The sequence below is a fragment of the Populus trichocarpa genome, chromosome 5, assembly GCF_000002775.5.
Source record: "Populus trichocarpa isolate Nisqually-1 chromosome 5, P.trichocarpa_v4.1, whole genome shotgun sequence".
NCBI lineage: Eukaryota > Viridiplantae > Streptophyta > Magnoliopsida > Malpighiales > Salicaceae > Populus > Populus trichocarpa.
In genome coordinates, this window is record NC_037289.2 from 23032802 (window position 1) to 23042305 (window position 9504).

The following is a 9504-nucleotide window of genomic DNA, read 5'->3' on the forward strand; positions in this document are numbered from 1 at the left end:
CGAACATTTTGTGTACGCATTAAAGGCATTTTAACATTTTTATAGAAGTGTTTGATTTAAAACAATTGTTTTCTTCCATCCCATATATTGACTTCTCGAATAATTTAAGAGATTTTGCCTCGTAACATATAAAGTTTATTCTTAAAAATTGAGGATTAATATGCAATTTTTCTGTTTGATCACTCTATTTACATAAAGTGACCAAACAACTCTTATTAATTAATATATATTAAAAGGACTTGGTGTTAGCACTGTTGTCTCGGGTTTGTTTGGTTTCTTCAATCTTATCATTTAATATTTGATTGATTAGAAATTAAGCTTTATAATTTATTCTATCTTTTTTTTTTATAAAGTTATTCTAGCCTCATGATTCGGTGCACGAGTTTGGTTTATTAACTCGGGTTAACTTGAACGGTTTTTTATGTTCTTTTTTTAATTGATTTTTTTTCAATGTTATCCTTTAGCATTGGATTGATTGAGAATTAAACTTTTATAATTTGTTTCAATTTTCTTTATATGCCGGTATCATGGTCTAATGACTAGGGTTTGACGGGTTAACCCGAGTTCATTTGACTTATTTTTCTAATTGAAATTTATTTTCAATTTCATCCTTCAATAATCAATATTGAGTTAATTAAGAATTGAATTTAATATAATTTTTTATTTGATTTTTATAGGGTTATTATGTTCTCATGACATGGACTAAAGATTTGACAAGATAAGCTAAATTAATCCAAGTAGATTCAATATATTTTTGTCTTAATATTTTAAAAAATATATCCTCTTGATTTTTTTTTAAATCAAACTATAATTTTACTAGTAGTTTAAATTATCTTTGAACCTGTAAAATCAATTATGTCACATTAAATTAACTTTCATGTAATCTTTTTTTAATTAGAAATCATGTTAATAATATAAAAAAAAAAATTATATTTAATAAAAATTTAACCTACCTCTCACAACATATCACAAACAATTATCTAGTCCAAACAAAGAGAAGCATGCCAGAGTTTTTTTATGAATACATTAATCCGATATAAATGATCTACTTAAACTCTGGGTTAAAAATAATAATAATAATAAAAGAGAGTTTTTCAAAAAACCAAGCAATTAGATTTAACTTTCATAATTTTCTTATACTAATTTTCACTCAAATCAAATAATTTTATCAGAAATCCAACATTTACGTTTTTAATATTGTAAACTTATGAGGATGTGTTTGTTTTTTTGTGAATTAATCGGTGTTTTTTAAATTGGGTTTTTTGCTAAAAAAATATTAAATTAATATTTTTAAGTGTGTTTTGATATATTAATATTAAAAAAAATTAAAAATATTATATCAATTCATCTTCAAATAAAAAACACTTTTACAAAAATATATTACACCACATTGTTAATCACAAGCTAACCTACTTAAGAAATGCTCCAAACCCTCCGAGCTCCCAAGGCGATATTATCTTACTTAACAACACAATAAGATCGAAGACAAGCTTCAGATTATAGTATTTTACCAAAAGAAAACGGTAAAACACGGTAAAAATGGTAATTTTGTAAATTTCTTCAATTGTTTACTGTAGCGGATACTATAAGGATGGTGAGATTATAATTTTCTAAATTTTTACTATAGCAAAGACAAATTTCTAATTTCTAATTTTTTTCCCTTTATATTTGGCGTATTTATTACTTTATACATAGCTTACTATCATCATCCTTTTTTGTTATTTTCTTCATTCATTTGTAATTTTTTAAAAGAAAATTTTCCTTTTTTTTCCTTAAATTTTTTTAAAATTATTATTTCTTATTATTAACACTTGCAATATTTATCACTCAACATTTATAGGCTCACTCGCATGGACCCTTATTTTTTTTCCGTAGTGGACAACACTCTATATGGGCCAAACACACAGACCTAGATTGTCAGGTATAGTAGTGCTTGACCTCTTTTTATTTTTATTTTTATTTTATAATTTTATTTTTTTAATTGACTTTTTTAATATGTAATTTTTAAAATAATTTTTTATTTTTTATTTAAATCAATATCTCTTATCTCATTTTTGTTTTAAATTGTCTTTTAATTTTTTTAAATAGCAGTTTTTTTAATTATTTTATATATTTTTAATTTTTTTAAAATTATTTTAATTCATCTATATTTTTTATGTTTTGTATAAATAAAATTTATTATTAAAAATAAAAATTATTTATTACTGGTAAGAAACGATGACCTCTAAGATAAAAAAAAATTAAAAAATTGTGTGCATCAAACGAAAAAGTTAGAGTTAAATATCATATTTATCTATCTTTTATTTTTATGAGAATTATTATCCTTTTATTTAGAATTTCACGGTCAATAACAATTATTTATCAGTTCATACATTTTAAAATTTCTTTTGTTTTGTTTTGCATAAATAATGTCATTACATTTCTCAATTAAAAAAATCACAATATAGTGAAATGCACTCATAGATTATTTTATTTTTTTACTATGTTAAAAATAAACTTGTGATCTTATATGTCTTTATTAACGTATATGATCACTGTTTTATTTTATTATATATAAGCACTAACTTTTTAATTTACAATTATATTTTTACTTAATGTTAAAAAATATGTCATCAACATCTACACATTTATTTCTTGCTTTATAAAAAAGTATTATATGACCCATGATGAGGCAAGTCAAATAAATACATGCGCTAATATTTTTTTTTGTTATATTTATTGATATAAATAGTTCTTGATTTATTTAATTAAATACATATATAAATTTGTTGATTTATAATTATGATTTGTTATCATAAAAAACATTGAAAAAACAATATATCAACCAACAACAAAGAGCCAATAAAAAAGATAGTATATCTCTAGATATTTTGTTCTTAGACAATTTTTTTATTTTAGTTTTATCTTCATGCCTCATTGATACTTCCGTTATAATTCTACAATAATAAAAAAAAAACAAGTTCTTACAAAACGATGTTTTTTGTTTTTTCTTAAATTCAATTTGAGTGGAATTCATAATAAAATAAGAACCGAAAAACTTAATTCAGAATTCTGAAACTCATTGCTCAAGAAATAAATATAATACACAAAAATTGTTTCAGGATAAAATTGTAAATATTTGTATAGTTCGAGGGCCTTATTCGAGGTTCGTGCAAGAAAAAATATCTGCCAAGGTGCAACGACGTCGCATCCTCAACTCCCTTATTCGAGGGAGTCTCACCGCCATAAACAATAAACAAATAAAAATATCCGTACCAGTCCGTTACAAAGTAAGAAAGAAACCGAGAGAGAGAGGGGAGGAGTGATGCTGTAAAAGTAATGATGACAATAGACCGAAATAAATAAATAAATAAAAAAAGACATCCTAGTAGCCTGACATTTTTCACATTTTAAAATCTCTTACAATTATTGTCTTTTCCTTTCTCTTTACCAAGTCTGTCTGATTATGATCTCTACAAGATAACGAATCTTGATGCCCCGCAAAAAATCTTATCATCGTTGTTGACAAAATCACTCACGCCTACCCGAGATCCAACACTCAAAGCTTGAGCCAACCTTGCAAGGATCCACATCCTTGCAGATTATGGCGCCAAATTGACTGGTGATGGAGCTGGAAGTTGTCGAAATGGGAGGATTTTTTGTGATGTTTTGAGGGTCAATTTCGAAAGAAAATGGCTTTGGTTTCTTGCAGGAATTGATTGCTGTTTTGCATGTTCTTGAGAGGGAATTCTAGCTTTGAGATTTTAACATGAGCTCTGATGTGGCTTAGCGAATTGTGAAGAAAGTTTGTTTTTTTGGATAAGGAAATCACATAAAACGAAAAAAGGTCAGTTCTTTTTTTCATTTTTGGAAATGTTCCCTTTTTGTAACTTTTGAATAATTGCTAGTTAGAATTTAATGGCTACATTGCGTTTACGTTTCTAGTTAGAAAGTTAGAAACCCATCTTTCTTTGCAGGTGCTTTTGGACCGAAATGATAAAAAGTTGAGTTAATTTTTGGTGCGTTGAATGCTTAGCTTTGTAATCGATCTTTACGTGATATTGTGGCTATGCCAAGTGGCCTTGATTTTTGATGAAGACAGCCTAAATACTCACAAGTTGGATTAAAATATAATGGGCCATTATTGGCATTTGAAGGAATGTAAGTAGTTGAGAGTGTTTTTGGTTTTTCTAAGCGACTCTGTTTGAATTGAATGAATGTTGCAGGGAATGGCAGCTCCAGTTGAGCCTCCAAATGGGGTTCGGATTCAGGGGAAGCATTACTATTCCATGTGGCAAACTTTGTTTGAGATTGACACGAAATATGTGCCGATCAAGCCTATAGGTCGAGGGGCTTATGGTATTGTGTGCTCTTCTGTGAATAGAGAAACTAATGAGAAAGTTGCGATTAAAAAGATACACAATGCTTTCGAAAACCGTGTTGATGCGCTGAGAACTTTAAGGGAACTGAAGCTTCTTCGGCATCTTCGACATGAAAATGTGATTGCTTTGAAAGATGTGATGATGCCTACCCAGAGAAGAAGCTTTAATGATGTTTATCTGGTTTATGAACTCATGGATACGGATCTGCATCAAATTATCAAGTCTTCTCAAGCACTTTCTAATGATCACTGCCAATATTTCCTATTTCAGGTATATACGTGCTGTCCAGTAGTGGAGCACGTTCTTCTTTTAGACTTGTTTTGGTAGAGAGTTTGAAAGAAAAGGGTTAATCTGTGCAAGACAGTCTTTATTATTGGTAGTTTTTGCGGTAACCAGATATTGAAATGTTTTGTAAATTGCTTGAGCTTGCTTGGATTTGGGTAAAACTTTCATGCAATTATTTAAGAGCTGCAGCAAATGTGGAGTTTCCAGATTTTTCTTTTATGGCCTCTCAATCTATTATTACTTGGCTTTGGCTAGTAGCAATTATCCCCGTTCAGATGTAAGCTTTGCATGTTACAACTGGGAAATGTGTTAGTATGCTTTGATGTGTGTTGTTCTTGTACTAATAGCATACCTGTCAACATCATAATTGTCCTGTCTAGTTTATGATTTAGCTTATGAGGTAATGATTAACTCAGTGTTTAGATGTATGGTTCACTTGTCGCAACTGGGGTATGATATTGATATAGAGTTGTACTAGCATAATTCTTAACATTTCCTGAGTAGATGTTCTACATGCACTTTTTTTTTTTGTTACCCTTAAGTATTTCTTAATGCAAGTTGCTGGTTTGAGATTGGAATCAGTTTATCTGATCTTTCATTTCACATGAACGAAGATTTGAAAGATCTTCATAGCGCCAATTTAAATTTTTAGGATACCAATCTTCAGATTTTCTTGGACAGTACTTTAATCTTCTACATCGAGCATTCTTTTCAGGAGGCTTACGTTTTTAGTGCTTAGGTTCCAACATTCATGATCTTAGGAGCTCCCACAAAATCGTTTCATTTTTCTCGTGGTATTATGATAAACTGCTTGTGTAGTTAATCCTGTTCCTGCAGCGAGATATCTGGCAATAGAGTCCTGGGAATTTGGTTTCATGCTGTAAAAATGTGGAATATTTGAACAATACCATTTCACATCACGTTTCGCCTTTGAAATTTTTTTCTACTTTTGACTTGGATCGCCATCCTTTTGTATTATTATTTTTTCACCATTTAAATATTTTCCTGTTCTTTAGGCTTTCCATTTCTATTGCATGGTGACACATTTTGTGGCATCCAAATGATATGTTTTCTAGGTCTAAGAGTCCTTACGATTCTTACTTCTTCATGCAGTTGCTACGTGGTCTGAAATATCTTCACTCAGCAAATATTCTCCATCGTGACTTGAAGCCTGGAAACCTTCTCATCAATGCGAACTGTGACCTAAAAATCTGTGATTTTGGGCTGGCACGCACTAGCAATGGCAACAACCAGTTCATGACTGAGTATGTTGTCACTCGTTGGTATCGTGCTCCAGAGCTCCTTCTATGCTGTGATAATTATGGGACATCAATTGATGTCTGGTCTGTAGGATGCATCTTTGCAGAGCTTCTAGGTCGGAAGCCTATCTTCCCTGGCACAGAATGTCTCAATCAGCTTAAACTTATCATCAACATCCTCGGAAGTCAAAGTGAGGAGGATCTTGAATTTATTGATAACATGAAGGCAAAGAAATATATCAAGTCACTTCCTTATTCACCTGGGACTCCCTTTTCCCACCTTTATCCTAATGCACATCCTTTGGCAATTGATCTGCTACAAAAAATGCTTATTTTTGACCCATCAAAGAGGATCACTGTCACTGGAGCACTGGAACACCCTTACATGTCTCCACTATATGATCCCAGCTGCAACCCTCCAGCTCAGGTCCCAATTGATCTTGACATAGATGAGGAATTGGGGGAAGAAATGATACGAGAGATGATGTGGAAGGAGATGCTTCTTTACCATCCTGAGGCTGCAGCGGCCAATGGTGAGGTGTGTGCTCCTAATCTCGTCTGTTAATTCTGGTGGCCTAAGAGGGTTGCTATTTTGCTTAAACCAAGGAAGTTTTGGTTGGTGTTACTAGTTCTTTTGGTCATGCTCTATTTCCCTTCTTGTTTCAATAAGCTTAAAGAAGCATGCACCAGCCAGCTACGCTGGCTGTGCATGATATGACTAATTTTTGTTTTAAGAGTGTGTTTATGAGCTTGAGCTCTGAAACTTAGGTGGCCCTTTCGGTTTGTATATAGGTGTGTTTTTGTACGTGTCTGGGAAAACTTCCTTTGTAAATGTAGTGACTGAAGATGTGTGCCGAGACTATAATTATGACCTAGTTTCATGAGGAAAAAATCTCCCTAATGGGTTCCAGGCAGTGAGCTTCTAGTTCTACCTTGCTTTTTATCCATGTAATAAGCAAACATGTACTGGTAATAAGGTGGTAAGTTATAGCACCTCTTAACCTATATTTCTCCTGTCTGCATATTTCCTTTTTGTACCTTTTTTCTGGGTCATTTGGCTAGATATAAGCCCATTAGTTGGTGCTCTCTTCCAGGTGAGGTATCCAGTTTGAGTTCCATTTTTATCATCACTGAACCAGAAAAAATATACCGCCGAAGAAGAGGAGTGCTCGAAAATGTGATTATAGCAGGAGGTTGCTTGAACCTTGTTTCAGGCCCTTGACTTTTATTAGTTGGACAATATAAGTCGCAAGGCGTGAGCCTATTTTTTGGCCTTTTGTTGTGAACCGGGCTGGTAGGAATCGGACCTTTTCTTCCTCTCCACTGGGTCGAGGCCTCAAAGGTTCAAGTTTTCAGGCTTGATCTTTCGGAGAAGTTAAGCCCCTGTACTCCTACTGCCATTGGGCTATTACGATCTTTTGTACATGGCACAAACACATGCAGTAGAACGCCTTCGTCATGTAGAGCGCGATAAATTGATTTATCTTCTGTTTTTAAGTTTTGAGAGCAAATTGGTGCTCTATTGATCCGGGTAGATAAATTCAGTACGTTGGAGAAAATTAAGGCTTGGCTGCCTACAAGAATGATATCCCTGATGATTTGTATTTTCAAGCATAGTAATGAAACCTAGTAATGAAACCTGGTGCTACCCATTAATTAGTTACTCGGCTCAAGGTTTGAATCAAAGATTTGATGGGTTAATCAGGATGGATTTGAGTTAATTAATTCCGAATTGACTTCTCTTAAACACCATGCTCGGGCCAGGGACGGGGACAGGGTGGCAGGTCCCGGGTCAGGCTGGGCTTAATAAGTGTGCTTTCAGGAACAAATATAAAACCAAGTTTCATTATAATGCCTTTCAAGGGCATCGCCAGCACTGTTCATCTGCTTGGCAGCTGCACTGGTTTTGCAATGTGTCAGATTATCCAGCTAGGCACCTTTCAAGTTTCAACCAACCACCAAACATTTTTTTGTGAGGGGCCACCTTTGTCGACCACTTAAACGAGAAGAACTTCATCTGAAGTGCTGCTAATCAGTACAGTAACTAAACAATCATGCATCTGTTGATCAGTTCACGCGTGCTAGAGAGATCATATATATATTGATTATTGTACCACCATGCTGATAGTTTATGTAAATATCTAACATACTAGACTCGTATAAGTTTGCTGTGCCTGTGCTATGTGACCTTCTGCAGTATACTTGCAATTCTACTGTATGGTTCTTTAAATCTTGTCGAAGAAACATACTATGACAATTTCTGAATGAAGTAGGTGTTAGGAAAATTTAGAATGGAAACAAATATGGAGTTGGCTTAGAGGCGTGAAAACACTATCTTTAAGGTGTTTATTTGTCCAACACAGAGACAACACCTCCAGGATACAACTAAACCCTCTAAACCTCTAAAAGAATAAGAAGATAAGACCAAAAAAAGAATGTCTTTTTGTTGTTATTTCTTTTCTGTATAGTAACATGCTTTTATAGACTTGAAACATAACGATGAAACAGTATGACTGTTCATCAAACAATATGACTATTGATGAAACAATATGATTTTCATCAAACATTATGACTATTGATGAAACACTATGGTTGTTCATCAAACAATATGATTGTTGATGAAATAATATGATTGTTCATCAAATAGTATAACTATTCATATTAAGTTTCAAGTTCCAAATGATATTATAAATATCCATATAATAACATTAGGAAGCCAAATAGGAGAGTTTGTCCATCATGGCTTAATTTACTACACAATAGAAACCCACACTTAGAAACATTAGGAGGGAGTGTTTCTTTCCAATGTGGGATAAACATCTTTTCTTTATTCATTTACAAACTACACCAACAGTAGGTGATGAAAGTCTGAATTAATCAAAATGCTCATATGGTATACAAAAGTACTTACCTTATCTGTGTGTGTATGCATTTGTATGTACAAGTTAAGAGTTATGCATGCTGGATATAACAAAACTTTCCAACGAATAAATCACAAATAGAAACAATGGCATCTGTTTCAATCCCATCCATGGTCATTTATTTTATATATTTGTTCGTGATTTATATGTTAGATTTTTTTTCTTCTCGTTAATCATTAATTACTGGATAAGGTAAGGAAATGTGTTAAAGATCAATAATATAAATAATATCTTGATGTCTCACTTAACAACTTAAGGTTTTGAGTTAAAATGTTTCTTTAATATTTTAATTAAAGGTTTATTGATCAAGTGTTCATGAGCTTGAATCTCATCAATTTCTATAAGTTGAGAATAATTGGGAGGCTTAACCTAATGGTTAGCCAACCCTTTCTATATATATATGTCGGGCAATATACAATAGTAATGGTGGAGGTTACCACACAAGAGTATGTCTACAATATTTCCTATATACAATATTTCATATATAAGTACATTCTATAATATGCCCCTCAAGCTGAGGGTAGGGGATCAACCCGAAGCTTGAAACGAAAAGCAGTAAACGAAGAAGTAGGAAGTGGCTTAGTGAAGACATCGGCAAGTTGATCTTGGGAGGAAATAAAACGAATCTGAATCTCCTTTTTTGCAACTCTATCTCGGATAAAATGATAATCGACCTCA

The 9504-nt window shown here is 32.4% G+C and overlaps 1 protein-coding gene across 2 annotated transcripts; it reads left to right on the forward strand.

Moving 5' to 3' along the window:
• Positions 1-3306: 3306 nt before the first annotated feature.
• On the forward strand, positions 3307-6910 carry LOC7477629 (mitogen-activated protein kinase homolog NTF3). 2 transcript variants are annotated; one of them, XM_052453231.1, is made up of 3 exons: positions 3307-3826; positions 3957-4631; positions 5760-6910. In XM_052453231.1, exons 2-3 carry the CDS (start codon positions 4197-4199, stop codon positions 6468-6470), a joined length of 1146 nt encoding a protein of 381 aa, XP_052309191.1. In that variant the 5' UTR covers positions 3307-3826; positions 3957-4196; the 3' UTR covers positions 6471-6910. The 2 variants fall into 2 exon arrangements, with proteins under 2 accessions (XP_052309191.1, XP_002306886.1); XM_002306850.4 differs by having other exon boundaries at positions 3310-3826; positions 4206-4631.
• Positions 6911-9504: the final 2594 nt, after the last annotated feature.

Excerpts from the sequence above, each read along its gene's own strand:
- LOC7477629 (XM_052453231.1), top strand. The coding sequence starts at position 4,197 with ATGTTGCAGGGAATGGCAGCTCCAGTTGAGCCTCCAAATGGGGTTCGG. Across the intron at positions 4,632-5,759 it reads GCCAATATTTCCTATTTCAG|TTGCTACGTGGTCTGAAATA; the intron begins GTATATACGTGC and ends TTCTTCATGCAG.